This window comes from Andrographis paniculata, unplaced genomic scaffold, assembly GCF_009805555.1.
Source record: "Andrographis paniculata isolate CXL003 unplaced genomic scaffold, ASM980555v1 Contig65END, whole genome shotgun sequence".
In the NCBI taxonomy this organism is placed as follows: Eukaryota; Viridiplantae; Streptophyta; class Magnoliopsida; order Lamiales; family Acanthaceae; genus Andrographis; species Andrographis paniculata.
The window spans coordinates 4719324-4737039 of NW_026137601.1; the positions used below are offsets into that span (position 1 = coordinate 4719324).

General features: G+C 38.8%; 2 protein-coding genes across 4 annotated transcripts; one reads left to right on the forward strand and one right to left on the reverse strand.

Annotated features, from left to right (window-relative positions):
- Positions 1–266: 266 nt before the first annotated feature.
- LOC127262630 (mediator of RNA polymerase II transcription subunit 12) lies at positions 267–12062 on the forward strand. Of its 2 annotated transcripts, none has more exons than XM_051291410.1 (14): positions 267–697; positions 1760–2017; positions 2523–2582; positions 2827–2932; positions 3032–3100; positions 3223–3276; positions 3445–3552; positions 4272–4421; positions 4504–4848; positions 5203–7439; positions 8012–10618; positions 10780–11095; positions 11183–11690; positions 11769–12062. In XM_051291410.1, exons 2-13 carry the CDS (start codon positions 1890–1892, stop codon positions 11615–11617), a joined length of 6615 nt encoding a protein of 2204 aa, XP_051147367.1. In that variant the 5' UTR covers positions 267–697; positions 1760–1889; the 3' UTR covers positions 11618–11690; positions 11769–12062. The 2 variants fall into 2 exon arrangements, with proteins under 2 accessions (XP_051147367.1, XP_051147368.1); XM_051291411.1 differs by having other exon boundaries at positions 1826–2017.
- Positions 12063–14075: 2013 nt separating this feature from the next.
- Positions 14076–17274, reverse strand: LOC127262631 (rop guanine nucleotide exchange factor 3-like). 2 transcript variants are annotated; one of them, XM_051291412.1, is made up of 8 exons: positions 17126–17274; positions 16422–16782; positions 16180–16296; positions 15910–16064; positions 15529–15603; positions 15128–15430; positions 14705–15052; positions 14076–14568 (listed from the first exon to the last, which is right to left on the reverse strand). In XM_051291412.1, exons 2-8 carry the CDS (start codon positions 16705–16707, stop codon positions 14449–14451), a joined length of 1404 nt encoding a protein of 467 aa, XP_051147369.1. In that variant the 5' UTR covers positions 16708–16782; positions 17126–17274; the 3' UTR covers positions 14076–14448. The 2 variants fall into 2 exon arrangements, with proteins under 2 accessions (XP_051147369.1, XP_051147370.1); XM_051291413.1 differs by having other exon boundaries at positions 14077–14568; positions 14705–15049.
- Positions 17275–17716: the final 442 nt, after the last annotated feature.

Genomic DNA, 17716 nt, shown 5'->3' on the forward strand with positions numbered 1-17716 from the left:
AAGTCGGTAAAATAAATAAACACGGCAGAAATAATTTTCAAAATAAAATACAAAAAACACTCAAAATATAAAAACAGACCCTCAGATTTGGCACGATTTAGGGAAAAATAAAAACTGAAATTCCCACGTCAGCAATCCAAGAGAGCCTCAACTCCCTACCCCTACCCTACGCTCGCTACCCTACCCAGCCCACCCCGACCAATCCCAGCAAAGACTGCCTCAACAAAGACTCTTCAGACACACCGTTTCTTGTCTTCGCAATTTGTACTAAAACCTTACTTCCTTCGTCTGCTCTTTTCTCTCTCTCTCTCTACGCATTTCTTTCTCTCTCTATATCTAATAAGCCAATACATACATCGATAGATACACACTAATAGCGCCCACCCACTACGTAATCTGGGATTCCCCTGATTTTTGATTCCTCCAATTCGATATTCAAATCCCTAATCTTGCAGCGTACCTCCGCCTATCCGACGCTCGAATCTCCTCGACCTATATCCCTTTCGTTTTCCATCCCCCCCAATTTGCGCCGTCCCCAATTTACTTCCTGATTTGGGTTTCCGTTGTAAAAACCCTAGCTCTTACTGATTCTACTTCTCTCAGCCCTACTCGAAGTCTTGGCTTCTAATTCGCAATCGTAGCGTATTTAGTTTCGGTGGGCTCGATTTGTTTGGGGGCTTTTGTATTTCTTCGTCAGGTTTGCTCTGATTTTGGGTTCTCTGACTTCTTGGGGGCGTCAAATGCTTTGTGTCAATTGTCTCGGTTTTAATTCCTTGCTTGATTGCCTGTTGATTAGCTTCTTTGCATTTGATTATGACTTTGGATGAATGTTGATTCACTAGAAATATAGAAGAGAACATGAAAAATTGGTCTTTGGATTTGCAAATTCATTTATTCTGTTTATACGATGTTGTGGGAACTAAGTTTCTTTAATTTATGGTGGAGCATAGTGTCTAGGGTTTGTGTGTTGATTTGGCAACGCTTTGAAGATGAACTCATGAGATGTGAATCATGAATTACGTAGTGTAAAGTTTACTGTTTTTCTTGTTGCAGTCAAGAGCAGAGTATATGGTTCATGTGGATAAGCTCTATAATTAATGTTACGGCTTTTATTGCCTGCCTGAGGATTTTTTTTTTTTTTTTTTTCATCTTTTTGACATTTGTTGTTTAATCAAGTGTTTCCGTTGCCCCGATGTGCTGATGGTCATTTTGAGTGTCTCATTATATACCTTGGAGCTAAGTTTTATAAATTTCTTGCTATTGGCTTTAATGCGGCACGAAAATTTATCCTTTTTTGAAGTATCCCTTAACACTCCAAAAAAAGCTTGGCAATGATTTTCGTGCTTACTGTTAAAAAAACATAAATAGAAGGTTCTAATTTTCAACTCATTACACGTTGCGACAAATTGGTCATTCTGTTATGTGATCACGTGTTCAATTTCATTAATTGTCTTGCTGATTGCTTCTTAACATATAATCTATTGGGTGCCCATATCATCTACGTGGACAGCATACATTTTATAGTTAAATTGGATGATCAACTTAGCGTAAAAAACTAAAAACAAAATCAGTTAGCATGAAATTCATCAAACATGCTTTTTTATAGTCATTGATAGTTCACGGCAATCTACTGCCACAAGCATGAAGTTTTTGATAATTAAGCTGCAGCATTTATTCAGTGGTTAAATTTTTTTCAGTAATTTCATCTTTTAATTGCCATGTGCCAATAATAGTTTCTTTCTTCTACCTGGTCTATTAGGTAGGTGAGAATTTTGCAATTTACTGGCTGGTGTATGCCAGTTCTCTGAGGAATTTTCTCTTGTAGAGTGGCCAGCATCTATCTTTGCTGCTTAATGCTGATGGCAGCATGCAGATGATTGTTGGAAGAAATGCAAAGGTATCATGCTGGCAGCTGCAATACTGCAGTTAATAGTAATGCAATTGGTGGGATACAGGGAAGGGAAACATCCCGTTCTGACTCATCCAGTGTGCCTCCTAACTTCTCAGTGAATTCAAGGTAGTGATTTGTGGTCTCATTATCTGCTGTTTCTTTTCACTTTTTTGTTGGAGGATTGACTTGCATGCACCTGAATTGCTATGTGGTATCCATTTTTTTTTATAGATAAAATAAGCTATTAATCACTGGAAGCTTTTCTGATTGCTACACACAGAATTCTAGTTGATACAGTTATGAAAATATCACTTATCGTTTCACATAGTACTTTTATGTGTCCTGAACTATTTTCTATATGGAATGTTATTATTCCTGGTGACTGGAAAATCATTTCTTTTTCTATATGCAAGCATGCATTTTATAGGTGTATTAATGGTACATCTCTTCTCCAAAACACACTGTTTTGTGTTCTTGAATATTGTGATTAGGATAAAATTGTATGTCATTGAAAAGTCTAAGTTTGCTACATTAACTCAGATATGCCAAATTTAAGTTGTGTGGCTTTCATATTTTACTAAACATTCTTTGGCTTTCACTCCTAAGTGGTGTGCTTATCTTGTTCTTTCAGACGGTCTTCGCAGCTAACACCGTATAAATTAAGGTGTGAGAAGGACCAGTTGAATCCCCGGTAATAGTCATATAACATTTATTGGTTTCCACTTTTATTCCATTTGCTTCCTTGGGAGTGAACTTTATTGCTCATGGGACAAGGTTCTTGTTATTTTCGCCTGCCATTCTTCTCATACTAACTACTGAGTCTGAGAGTCAACTTTGCACTCCATCTTTTTCATTCTTTGAAGCTTTCCTAGGCTTGTCACTAATATTTTTGGATGAATCCTTGTCCTTAATTAAGCTTTGCTCTATGATTGCAGGCTTGGACCACCCGACTTCCACCCACAGACTCCAACTTGTCCTGAAGAGACTCTCACCCGAGATTATGTGCAAACTGGTTATACAGAGACTGTTGAAGGGCTTGAGGTGGGCTAAATCATTTGTCAATATTTATGTTATACTGTTCTTATATATAAGATTTAGTACTTTCACTCACCATGTTGTTATTTGCTAAAACTGAACCAGGAAGCTCGAGAGCTTTTGTTATCACAGGTTCACTCTTTCAAGGAACCCATTGTTGTCAAATGCAAAGAGGTATGAGAGAGAACTGGGATGGATCTGTATTTCTTTTATATTTTATATTTGGACACACTCACATATGTTCTTTAGGTGTTAACATGTAAGACTTATTGTCAAATTAAAATCTTCTTTTGCAGGCAATCAGAAAATGCCACAGAGCTATCAATGAGTCTCGTGCCCAGAAGCGAAAGGTGCTGATTACTTGTCCTTCTCATCCTCTAAAGTAGAGTCATATATTATAGAGCACTTGAAAGCAACATTGAATTCTCGCAGTCTATATAAAAGTCATGTCTGTTTTTGGTTTTTAGATATGCTTTTGGTATGAGCAAGCATGATAAGTGAAATATGTGATTATGCAGGCTGGTCAAGTTTATGGATTGCCGCTTTCTGGTACACTGTTGACCAAGCCTGGTATTTTTCCAGAGCAAAGGCCATGTGGAGAGGACTTCCGTAAAAAATGGATTGAGGTTTGTCTTGTATCTTCAATTAAAATACTGCGAAGTTGTTGCTTGAAATGTTTAATTTGTGCCGTTTTACTTAAAAGTATCCTCATCTTCTGGTGCTTGAGTGTATTGGACCGCGCCGTAATCAGTCTAGAAACATTATTTTCAATGCTAATACAGATTTTGTTTTATAAACGTGATTGTTGATTTATATTTTGTTCTTCTCATTTCCTACTATTGATGATTATTAAAAATTGTGTTACACTTTACCTGGTGCTCATCAGTTATGCTTTATATTTGATGCTTATTTATTCCACTGTTATCTTGGATAAGTTGCAAATTTTTACTAGTTTCTTTTTGTTTCTCAGCTGTATTTTGTGTTGAAATATGTTGTAAATGCTGGCTGATGGAACTTTTGAGGAGAATTTATTAAAAGAGAAAATAAAGGACTTTTGAGTTTCTCAGGGCATAATTCTTGACAGTTGACAACACTTATTGAATGCTTTAAGTTCCAAACAGTGGATATGATCCATTGATTGCAATTGCTTATCATTGTATTCAATGACTGCTTGAACTGTTGCTTTACTCAAATTGTATGAAATCAATGGTAGCTGGCTTCAATTTTCCTGCTACCAGGCGTTTTGAGGAGTATATGTTGTTTTTAGGTGTAATATCATTGTAATAAAATTGAAAGTGTTGAAAGTTAATCAGGCTGCTAAGATACTCGGGAACTTTTCTCTCAGGGTTTATCACAACCTCATAAGAGACTGCGATCATTGGCTGAGCATGTACCCCATGGTTATCGAAGAAAATCTCTATTTGAGGTTCTAATTAGGAATAATGTGCCGTTGTTGAGAGCAACATGGTTCATTAAAGTAACATACCTTAATCAGGTAAGAATTTCTGGTTAAGAAAAGAAACAAACTGTTTCCAGAAATGCTTTGGCTGATATTAAATTGCCGTTGAATCTCACAGGTCCGTCCGTCTTCTAATTTTACTTCGGGTAGTCATGATAAACATCAAATTAGCCGTTCAGATCAATGGACAAAAGATGTTATTGACTACTTGCATTATCTGTTGGATGAGTTTGTTACAAGAAATAATTCTCATTCAACTCTGCACATGAGAGACCGGTCTGCACAAATGGTTTTTGTTGGTTCAGTGCAGCAAAAAGGTGATTCATTTCCCTCTGTCATTGATAGTGAGGAGCCTTCGCTGCACACTAAATGGTGGTATGTAGTGAGGCTTATTCATTGGCACCATTCTGAAGGATTGATAGTTCCTTCTCTTGTTATCGACTGGGTTCTTAATCAGCTTCAGGTATCACACCCTTTGGTTGATGTATTTCTTAAGTCATATTTTTTATCCATATTTCGTTGTAGTTCATGGTGCTTTACCACATGTTTCAAGAATCTTGTGTCATATACCATGCTGTTTTGGGTTTATCTAAAATGCACCTTTACTACGAAAATCTAAGATGAAAGCTACTTGCATTTGTCATTTATCATAAAATTATTAGATTTTTGTTTTTTCGAAGAATTAATACTATTTACTTATTATATAATTTAGCTCTGGCCTTTGGAACATTGAATCCTGTGCTATGAATCATTGATGAGTATGATTGTTTGCAATGAATGTGTTTGGGTTCTAACTTGTGAAATGATGCCACTTCAGGAAAAAGATGCTCTCAGTGTTCTGCAGTTACTGTTGCCCATTATATATGGTGTCATAGAAACTGTTGTTTCATGTCAGACTTATGTGCGCACTTTGGTGGGGATAGCTGTTAGGTTCATCCGAGAGCCTTCTCCTGGTGGTTCTGATCTTGTTGAAAATTCTCGCCGTGCTTACACCACTGCTGCTGTTGTTGAAATGCTCCGATATTTAATACTTGCTGTACCTGATACTTTTGTTGCCTTGGACTGTTTTCCTCTGCCTACATGTGTTACCACTCAAGTGGTGAATGATGGAAGCTTCATATCCAAAATGACCGAGGATGCTAGGAAGGTGAAACTTGGTCAGACTGACATTGCCGGTCCACTTAGGGATCGGAATCATGAAGTTCAAGTTGAGTCCTTGTCCTTCCAAAGTGCTGTTGCCTCCATCAAAAAACGTGCTGAAACGCTTGCAACAGCAGCGAGACCTAGTCATTCTGGTCAGAATGTAGCTAAAGCCTTGGAATTGTTGGACCAGGCTCTCATGCACGGAGATATTGGGGTTTCTTACAGCTTGCTCTTAGAAAATAGTTGGGAGGGGGTTTGTGCAGAACGGTGGAGTGCTGAAGTGAGCCCCTGTTTATACACATCTCTTAAGCATATCAGTGTAGCTACATCATCATTGCTTTGTTCCACCTTTTTCATTTGTGAGTGGGCAACTTGTGAGTTTAGGGATTTCCGTACTGCTCCTCCTCATGGTTTGAAGCTGACAGGTAGAAGAGATTACTCCCAGGTACTTATAGCAACTCGGCTTTTGAAACTAAAGATGAAGAACCTGCCCAACTTGTACAGCTCAAATAGGAAGATAAAAAATATTTCAGATGTTTTCAGCAGCCCAAGCCCCTTGCATGATATTATTGTGTGTTGGATTGATCAACATGAAGTGCATAATAGAGAAGGTTTCAAGCGATTGCAGCTTCTAATCAGGGAATTTATTCGCTATGGTATTTTCAATCCAATGGCATATGCCAGGCAGCTGATTGTAAGTGGAATCATGGATGGCAATGGGCCTATGGCTAACCTCGAGAAGTGGAATAGACATTACAAACTTTTGAAGCAGTTACCAGCTCCATATGTCCAAGATGCTTTGCAAGAAGCCCATACTGTTGAATCATCAACTCTTGTGGAGGCAATGGCTGTTTACTCAGATGAACGACGGTTGTTACTACATGGTCTATCAGGACACAGTAAATCCAGTTCTGGCACAAAAAGTGCTGCTAAGAAACGGAAGTATCATTTGAGGTCTGAAAGTGGAAGTGCTTCTTCGTCTGTTGATCAGTGGTATTTTCAGGCTATGCCCAATATATCAACAGTTGACGTTGATGCTGATATCAAGCTTGAAGATTTAAAATCATCAATCTCTGTTCTGTTACAACTTCCGCATTCTACACCTTTGATTGAAGCTGGAGTTGATGAATCCAAAGGGGGCATTAAGAGAACTGGAGGGGCTTACTATGGAAATGGTGGTCGTGAAGAAACATCAGAATGTGAAGAATGTAGAAGGATAAAAAAACAAAAATTAAGTGAAGAATGGAGCTCTGTAAATCAAGTAGATGATGATGAAATGTGGTGGGTAGGAAAAGGGTCAAAACCACATCCAAAGCCTACCAAACAGATGCCAAAGAGTAGGCAGAAACCTCCCCGTAAAACACAAAGTCTCGCACAATTAGCTGCTTCTCGAATCGAAGGTAGTCAAGGTGCATCCACAAGTCATGTATGTGAAAGTAGGGTAGGGTGTCTACATCAAAGAACTGATTCTGACGCCGCAAAACCTGTGGATGGGAAAAGCAATCCACCATCTCGGGATATTGTTTCGATTGGGAAGAATTTGAAGCAAATGCGGTCTGTAGAGAAGAGGATCTTGATTGTATGGTTGCTATCAGCTGTAAAACAGCTTATTGAAGAAGCTGAAAAGACTGCACCCAAGATTGGGCAGTATGGTAGGTCATATCCTGCTGCGGATGATCGAAGCTCCACAAAATGGAGACTTGGGGAAGATGAATTATCCGCAATTTTGTATATTATGGATGCTTGTAATGAGTTTGTATCAGCAACTAGGTTTCTTCTTTGGTTGTTACCCAAAATTCCTTGCAGTCCTAGCTCTGCCATCTCCAGCCGGAATATTATGATACTCCCCAGGACTTCCGAGAACAATCCCTGTGATGTTGGGGAGGCGTTTCTTTTATCATCGATGCGCAGGTCTATCTTCATTGGCTTCTGTTGTTTGCATCTGTTATGATTGTTTTCTTCCTATGTTCCTTGTTTTGTTTGGCTAATTTCCCTGTTTGCATTTTGTGCTTATTTTAAATGCATGTTGCACTGACCATAAGCTTGACCTTTCATTTCAAATCCAAGCTTGTTTTGATCATTTTACCTTCATCCAATTTGGAACACAATTAAACATAGTGCTAATGGAACTTATTTTTGTAGACTAGTGAAAATTGGTTGTTCAAAGAAGATTTTGGGTTCTTTATTTGAGATTTTCTTTTACAATATGTGGGCTTGAGATACTGGTATTTTTAGCTTTGCCTGATGGAGCATGTGTTCTCTTTCGTTCATTTGAACAATATTTATTTGGGTGATGCTTATATTGTTTAGAGCTCTGGAACTGTTTGCTGTCTGAGTATTTGTTGTCATCAAAACACAATCCAGATCTTTTGTGTCTCATCATTTACTGCCTTTCATGGATTGAAGGAATTTCCATTTTCATTTAAGATTGATATGCTCTATATTCTTACTTTATCTCATGTTTTATTTTTCCTCCATTCCAGTTATGAAAATGTAATTGTTGCAGCGGATCTTATCCCTGAGATGTTGTCCACCACGATGCACCGTGCTGCTACATTATTTGCTTCCAAAGGTAGGATCACTGGTTCACCGGCCTTGGTTTATTCACAGCGGCTTCGAAGGAAGTATAGCAATGTGTCCAGTGTTATTGAATGGGAAAGGACTTTCAAGTCCTCTTATGATAAGAGATTTACTACTGAAATGAACTCTGGGAGGTCTTTCGAAGGGGAATATGGATATACTCTTGGCAACACAAATGGAGGGGAAGATCTTGACGATAGTATCCGCCAAAAGCTAAATGGACCTCCAGCGTCTAGACTTAGGATGAACATGAAAGAAATAGTAAAGGTTAATGTCGATAAAGCTCTCCACTTTTACAGCAAAGAGAGGAAGCCTCTAGGAGCTGGAATAAATTCTAGCATGGACAAGCGAGATGACTGCTATGAGATAGCTCACCAAATAGTGGCAGGGTTGATGGATTGCATAAGACAAACTGGTGGAGCTGCTCAGGAAGGCGATCCATCGTTGGTATCATCTGCTATTTCCGCAATTATGTGTGGTGTTGTTAGAGTTCCCGAGTTGACTGGTAGCACTAATCATGCACATGGTCAGCAGTTAAATCATTCAAATGCCCCTCCGACTTCCGGGTTGCACTTCGCTTGGAGGATATTACATGTTCTGATCACTTGCCTCTCTATACTTAAAGACGCGCTTGGAGAGCGCCAAACCCGTGCTCTTGAAATCGCTCTCGCAAGGGAAGCTTCTGCTACTCTCATGCAAGCATATTCATCTGGAAAGGTATCTCGAGCTCAGTTTCAGATGTCTCCGGAGACCCATGATCTAAATCCAAATTTGCCGAATGAAAGCCTTAACCATTCTAAGAGTGTTCTTGGAAGTGCTGAGAAAATAACTGCTGCTGTATCTGCTTTTGTCGTTGGGGCAATTCTTCAGGGAGTCACTAGCCTGGACAGAATGGTCACCGTATTTAAATTAAAAGATGGGCTGGATCTAATTCAGTTTGCGAGGAGCATGAAATCGAATACGAATGGCAGTAGTGTGCGCTCGGGAGGGGTTTTGAAGGTGGATAGCTTGGTTGCTGTTTCAGCTAACTGGTTCAGGGTTCTTGTGGGGAATTGTCGAACGGTGGCTGATGGATTTCTTGTGGAGCTCTTGGGTGAAGCCTCGATTGCAACTCTATCTAGAATGCAACGAATGCTGTCTCTGAATTTGGTCTTTCCGCCAGCCTATTCTATGTTTGCGTTCTTGATATGGAAGCCCATTCTCGATGCCAGCTTTGGTTCACGTGACGAGTTTCATCAATGTTATCAGCTGTTAGCAAAAACCTTGAGCGATGCTGTAAAGCACGTTCCTTTCCGTGAGATATGTTTCCGGGACACTTATCGTCTGTACGATCTGATGGCTGCAGATAGCCTCGATGCTGAATTTGTATCCCTGCTGGAATCCGCCGGTTCAGACAATTACTTGAAAGCTGCTGCATTGGCTCCACTCCGTTCTCGGCTGTTTCTAGACGCACTTATAGATTGCAAACTACCAGTACCTGTAGGTAAACTAGACGGCGGGAATTGGATCTCTGGTCCCGGCGAGTTGATAAAACAATGCGATGAAAATGTGAAAAAGCTCATGAGTAAGCTCGTTCTTGTTCTGGATACTCTGCAGCCAGCAAAATTTCATTGGCAGTGGGTTGAGCTTCGGCTTCTGCTAAACGAGCAGGCTGTGAATGAGAAAATGGTGAACGACGTCTCCTTGAGCGACGCCATCAGGTCTCTATCTTCCCATCCTGATAAAAGTACTGCTTCGGACAACGAGAGCCACTTTGTTCAAATCATACTCACCCGTTTATTGGTCCGGCCAGACGCCGCCCCCTTATTTTCCGAAGCTGTACACCTATTGGGCAAGTCTCTTGAGGATTCAATGCTTTCGCAGGCGAAATGGTTGCTCAGCGGCGCAGAAGTTCTGTTTGGTAAGAAATCGATTCGGCAGAAGGTTATGAACATTGCTACCGAGCTCAAGGAGCTGTCATTGAAACCTCAATATTGGAAACCTTGGGGATGGTGTCACACCAACGATAGTTCGACGGCGCAAAGGAGAGAGAGATGGAAATCGGAATCTGGTGCCCTCGAAGAAGGAGAAGTTGCTGACGATGGGGGACGTGATTCTAGCCCGTTTGGGAAACGCTACGGCGTTGATTTTGAAGGTTTTATTTCTAGCCAGCAGCATTTGACCGAACGAGCTCTTATCGAACTTATTCTTCCTTGTCTGGATCAAAGTTCTGATGACCTGCGTAAGAATTTTGCTCACGAAATGATCAAGCAAATGACGAACATCGAGCAACAGATAAATGCCATAACCCGTGGCGTTTACAAACTTTCCGGAACTCCTAATTCTGCTATTGGAAGTCCCGCCAGTAAAGGCGGGACACGAAAGAGTGGAAAGAGTGGCAGTCCTGGGATATCCAGACAATCAACCGGATCTGCCGATGCTATTCCTCCATCTCCTGCAGCACTGCGAGCTTCCATGATTTTACGGTTGCAGATCCTACTACGGTTGCTCCCGATTATTTGTGCAGACAGGTACCTTATCTTCTGATTAATTACGTTTACGGCGAAATTTTACAAGTTGATCTATACTTAGCTTCAAAACTAGTTAAAGCTTGTGAAGATGATGTACCCATTGTTTTTGTGTTGCCTATTTTATATCGAACATACGTATATCCCGTTGCTTACCTTTTCAGGGAGCCTTCAGGCCGCAACATGCGGTACAATCTTGCATATGTCATTTTACGTCTACTAGGAAGCCGAGCTGTGCATGCTGATTCTTCTCACTCTGTTGCTACTGCACTGATTTCTTCCAAACGAGACACGGCGTCTCTCATCGAAACTTGTAGCGCAGCGGCGCTTATGTCCGGTGAAAGCCTCTTCGATTATTTATTGTTGGTTCTACACGCTCTCCTGAGCAGCCACCAGCCTAGCTGGTTGAAACCCAAGCCCGACGCCAAGTTGGCTGACTATGCCGTTATTTTCGACCGTGAAATGTCCGAAAGTCTGCAGGTCCGAACCTATCCCCATCCTCGTTCTTTACAGTTTTACGTTAATTTTTTAACCTTGATTTCTTACGGTGTGTTCCTGTCTGTGCAGAATGAATTGGATCGTATGGAATTACCCGACACAATTCGGTGGCGCATCCAAACTGCGATGCCGATTCTTACCCCATCATCTTTCGGTTTGATCTCTTGCGAGCCGCCATCTGTCCCCTCGACTGCCCTTGCCTGTCTTCAACCAAGTAACCTGGTGACGACACTCAATCCCACCAGTTCAAGCCTGTCGCAGAAAACTCCCGTCTTACCGGGGCGTTCGAAGTCGAAGCAGCAGCAGCAGCAGGATCTTGACCCGGAGATCAACCTGTGGACCCTTTTGGAAGACGGCGCCGGGTCCGGCCAGCCGTCGCCGAACTCCGCCGTCGTTGGCGGCAACGACCAAGTCAATCTAAAGGCATCGCCGTGGCTTAAGGGGGCTGTGCGGGTAAGAAGAGGCGATCTAACGTATGTCGGGGCAGTAGACGAGGACAGCTGATTCGACAGATCGACAGCGGTTTGCAATTGTTTGTTGGCCGGCTCCGATTCTATTCTTGCCTAATCGGAATCAGGTGGCTATCTTGGTTTGTTTGTTTCGTTTCTTTTGTGCCCGATTTCAGGCTCATTCTTTTATCCGACTGAAATTTCAGGTATTGGGTTTCCGATTTTAGGTCCATCCCTTCCGGCTCTGCTCGTCGCTTACTAACCTGTTTTGTGTTGGCGGTGGTTCTGAACCGAGCGATTTTTATAGTTTGTTGTTGTATATACGGGGAGGTATGGCATCGCATCTCTTCCCTTGTCTTCTCCTGCCGATCTGTCGTCGTGTAGAATTGTTGTCGCTGTCGTCGTCCAACTGTCGGAAACAGTTTGTAGTTTGCTCGGTTCTCTCAGGAATATTTTGTCAACATATCGATTTAAATTCGATCAGTCGCATTTTTTGTCGATGTTTGTTTCTCTGCTGGTTTTCGTTGGAAAGGTTAAGGTAAGGTGCACCAGTTGTTATTATTATTATTATTATTATTGTGACTTTTGTTAAAATAATTGTTGATGTAGATCGATTATTTAAGTTGATGCAATTTTAGAATTATGATATGAAGATTTTTATAATAAAAAGGTGTCGTTGTCTTTTCTAAGAAGTAGAGATGGTAGGTAGCTATAGCTAATAATAATATGGTTGAAAATGGGAATTGCCACTGCATTTTCGAAATCTTGTAGAGCCTGTATTGATCAGCTAGCCCTAGCTGCTGCCTCTTCAATTTATGTTCAGTCAAGAATAATTAACTTATATGGACTCTATTAATTAGAGCAATCATGCAATTTTATTTCCTTCTGCATTCTACACTTATTTTTATTACTCAATTTTTACTATACTTGAAAATTTTCAAATTAATTCTAAAATATATGTGAATATACAAATTTTCATGGTTTTGTCTAAAACAGGTACATCGACAAGATACAAAACATCACATTTTTATTTTTTATTTTTTTTTTATAGACAATGAGTTTTACTTTGGACAATGTCCGTTTGTTGGTTGTAAATTGAGATTCAAATTGGCTTTAACGCTTCAATATATATACATTTTTTTTTTTTTATCTAAATTATTACTATTATTATTATTATTATTATTATTATTATTATTTTCTGATTTTTCTTAAAGGACTATTTATAACCTTCTATTTATATACATTTAAATTTTTCTTATTTTGTTTTATAAAATTAAATTATGTATCAATAATATATATTATTTTATTCTTCAAAATAATATTTCTATTGAATGTTATAAATGTATAATTTTTAAAATATTAAAATAATTATTATAAATTTATTTTAATCAAATATATATTATATTATAGTTCAATTTACAATAAAAAATAATAGTATATTACTACTTTAAAACCGAACTCCTGACCACACCCTAAGGGGGCGTTTGGTACAGATAATGGAATTGCAGAGAAATGATAGTAGAGAATAGAATTGGAGAGAAATGGAATTGAGTAGAGAATGAGAATTAATTCTCTTGTTTGATAAAGCAGAGAATTGATTTGAGAAATCTAAAAAAAAATGCAGATATATGAATGAGCAAACAAAAATAAATGATTAACACGATAAAAAGAGAGTTTTAACGAATGAGAATTCATGAAAAATATTTTTGGTAAATTTTTTTTAAAAAAATTATAAATTATATACGATGTTTTTTAAGATTATATTTTAGTACAATTTCTTAAAATGTCGTAAAAATTAAATACTTTAAAAATAAATTAAGTTTGTTTTTTGTAAAATTAAAATAATATAATTTTTAAAAAATTATAAAAATTAAATAGTACAAAAAATTTTAAAAATTAAAAAATATATATACTGCAACATCATTTCTCTCCATTTCTCTGCATATGGGAGAGAAAATGAAAACAGAAAAATAAAAATGATTTATTTCTCAAGTTCCATTTCTCTTTGACTCAAACAAACAAGAGAAATGATACCATTTCCATTTCTCTGGCCTCATTTTTCTGTACCAAACACAACCTAAATGATCAGATCACTCAAGAATCCTCATCACATGTTGACTCTAAAACCAAGATTGATTTTGTTGCTATGTGTTGTATAACTAACCAAAGTAAGTTAATTTAAAGATAGAGAGAATAGCTCTTGAATGTAGCAATTTAATTTTTTTTTTTTTTTGAATGACGTGAGAACCGCAGTCGCTATAAAAAAATACGTATAGATAAACCTCCAGCCGAACCTAATATCTTGCAAATTAGGCCCGACAGACAATGTGTTGTTCGTAATTCTTTTGTATGAGACTATAATATATGCAATTCATGTGTTGTATTTGAATTATATTAACATATACAATGTACTGTTTGTACTAATATTTTGTGCAGTTGAGACTATAGCATGTATTTATATTATATTACCATATAATAATACTATGTACTGTCTAATAACACACAATGTGCTGAATCTCAGCACTCTAGCCACCGCCTTAAATAATATCTTACCTAAAACCAAAAACTAATAAGAAAATATATTATTACATATTTTTTTCCGTCCACCAAATTTAGGGACATTTCTTCTGTAAACTCACCAAAGATATGTCTCTAAATTTGGCCGACGAAGATAATACTATATAGTTTACCAACAAAAACAAGGTTCTATAAATTTGATAGACAATATGCATTTCGAATATAATCTATCTTCGCGCAATAAAGCGAAGAAGAACGACGAAATTCAGTTACTCAACAAGTGTTTGTCTTAAAAAAGCATTCGACAAAGATCCTTCCTTCCCACGCTCGCTGTACTGACTCGAACTACCCGACCGAATGTTTCACTTCCTACTTGGCATTTCTCGTGGTTTTGTCTACAAAAATTACGTCGTCGATCCAAGCTACAAAGTTGAACGCCAAACCTTCGAGTACCCGAGAGTAGCTCTCGAGCACTGCCTGTCCTACATCCTGCATTAAACATCCAAAAAAAAAAATAATATTAAATTATCATCTCACCTAAAAGCTTAAACACTTAAGAATATACAGACATCATTATATTTATTATCATATAGTCAACCAACTGACTCATTAAAATAACGCGTACTTTGTTGTAGTGAATTTTGCTGGTGTCTAACGTAGTCTGCGAAAGCTCGGGATATCTTTGCTTCAAGCAGAACAACAGCGTCGCTGCTCGATCCGCCAAGAGATGATTCTTGTCGCTCCTGTCGATATCCGACACGAGATCTTTCACGACGCCCCACGACGATTTTGAGTTCGCCATACACACTTTGCGGCGCCATGTGTACATCGCGGCCTCGATCTTGTCCGCAAGCTCGAGCGCTTCATGCTCCGAGCTTATGCTCAGAGTATCGAGCAGATAATCGGGCGAGAATTTTTCCGCGCCGTACATGTATCGATATATTGCGTCTCCTACGATCGCCTTTCCGCTCTGCTGCACACGAAGATTTAGAGTTACTTATCGACGCTTTTATTTTGCGACATTTCTTGTCGAGGATGGACGGCATACCTTAGGGAGGGACGACATGTAAGATTCCGGGATCTGCATTTCGGCGAGGATGCCGCTGTTTATGGCCATGGCCGCCTTGTGAATTTGGTTGGCGCAGTCGCGCTTTTGTCGTAAATGTTTCTTGCATTTCTCGGATAGCCCTTCGGGCGAGACGCAGGGGACCGGGAGCCACCATTTTTCTTCTTTTCTCTGTGGCTGCGGCGGCAATATTTTTCTGAAAGATCCCGACAGGGTCGAAGTCCCGGACATTGTCCCCTGCTCGACGTACCAGAATTCTGTAACGCCGAAGCTGTCTAATATTTCCTGAGATCGACCCGGACCCGGCACGGAAATGGGGTTAGTCTTAGGGTAGATTGATTGATGTAAGAATTGAAATGGTGTTCTTGATGATGAGTTCTTACAAGGAGCATGGCATCGAGCTTTCTGAGAGCTGGAAGATTGATGTAAATGTCTGATCTTGGCCTGCTTGTCATAACCTACATATTTGAAAATATGTATGATTTATTGTTATGCGATAGTGATGTTAGTGTTATATTGCAAAAAATATCCCACAGCTATATCCTGTAGTTATCTCGCTAGCAAAATATATCCCACATATTTGTATTTTTATTATTTGGCCGCGCGTGATCGCGTGTAAGGGCGCGTGTGTGAATGTCACGCGCAGAAAAAAGACATAAATAACGACTTTTGTAAACATGTGAGATATAAATACAGAACAAAAATAAAATGATAATAGGGTATAAGTATAAAATATTTTTTGCAATTTTCTCGTGAATCCATACCTCTAGAGTAGTTCCATCCTTTAAATTCTGGAGAGTCGGTCTGAATTCGAGGATATATTCACACACTGATAATAGACAGTTCATCTCTCTTTTCCACATCATTTTCTTCTCATCCTGCAATGGCTCTAATCTTTGATGTTGTCCGAATACAGACGCTACAACAACAACGTCGTCATCATCAATTCACATCTGATATATTTTCAATATTTTCTTTATACGAAAAATATCATGACCTCACAGTCACAAGTTCACTGGCATTGTTATTATTACCATAGAGGTTGGTTATGGCGTTGGAGATTGTGACGGCCGTCGAAACTCCTTTGCCGCTCCCGGACATGTCTTCGCCTAACAAAAGCTTCGAGAACCTCTCCTTCATCAGCTCCAACTCTGTTTCAAAGATCGATTTTAATTTTCGGAAACAAAACCATTAGCCAATTAATGCTGCAAGAGAACAACAGCGGACAGAGTATTCAGACAATGGAATTTATAAGTAGTCTGTCTGTCTGTCTCACCTAAATCCATGATTTCGTCGTCCAAGCCATGGCGGCGATGCTGGCGCATGCCGAGCCTCGAGAGTGCGACACGGGCCGGGGACTTGAGCCCCTGCCAGCTCATCGGGGAGGCCGGTTCGAGCTCAGACAGGGCGGACGAGGTCTCCGAATTTGTCCGGCAATAGGCAAATGATTCAGTGCTGATCCTTGATGAACTTTGATCCACAGAAGACGACAGTGATGGCTGATATCCTACCTCAGAATTCTCATCTGAATTTGCTGTGCTGCTGCTGATGCTGCTCTCCATTTGCTGTCTCTCTGCCTCACTTGATTATTACCTTGTCATGTCCTGATAACTCATCTATATATTTATTTCAACTTCCTGTCAAGAATGCATCTTTTTTTGTTACATAAATACATACATACATACATACATTCAAGAATGAGGTATATATATAAAAGAATTAGGGAATAAATTAAAGGGTGTCTGAAATTGAAATGTTTGAATGCACAATTGCCCGGGAAGATGTTGGATCAAGATTGGGGGAATGTAACAGCACAAGAATTTTTAGTTTTTAATTTTATTTTTTGAAAAAAAGTGAGTTTGGGAGTGTTCTTTTTCTTCAGAACAACAACAAAAAAAAAAAGAAAAAAAAAAGGCAAAGAACATTAGAAAACTGAGAAATGAAAGAAAAGCAAACGATGTATGTATGTATTGTATGTACTTTTTGATCAAGTGTTTGAATTTGAAGGCTTCCTTTTAGAGCATCTTCTGCTTCTGCTTCTGCTTCTTCCCCTTAACTCTTTTCTGGAATCTTGAATTTGAAGACATTCATCAATATAGGATGTGATCAAGAACCAAACGTTTTTTTAACCTCCTAATTATATATATATATATATATATATGTTGTGTATGTAAATTGGATATAATAAAATAAAATGCAAGAATAGAAGTGGGGTGGGGTGGGGTGGGGTGGGATGATGAAGAAGAAGATGGTGAAATAAAGGGTTCTTAGTTGGGAATTAATGGGAAATTATTATGGTGGTTGTCACTTAGCACATGTGACCATATAATTAATTTATTGGTTATTTTAATTAGCAAATGGGATAAAATAAAATAATGGGTGTGTTTACATACAATTTCTTTTTACACCATTCTCCGTTAATATTATTAAGATACAATATAAAAAGTATATACTCCTCCGGTGCCTGAAGTATAGTCTCGGTTGTGGTTTGCATGAGATTTAAGAAATATTTGATATTATATTAGTAGCGAGTAAAACAGATAAAAGACTTTTTTATTATATTAGTGTAAA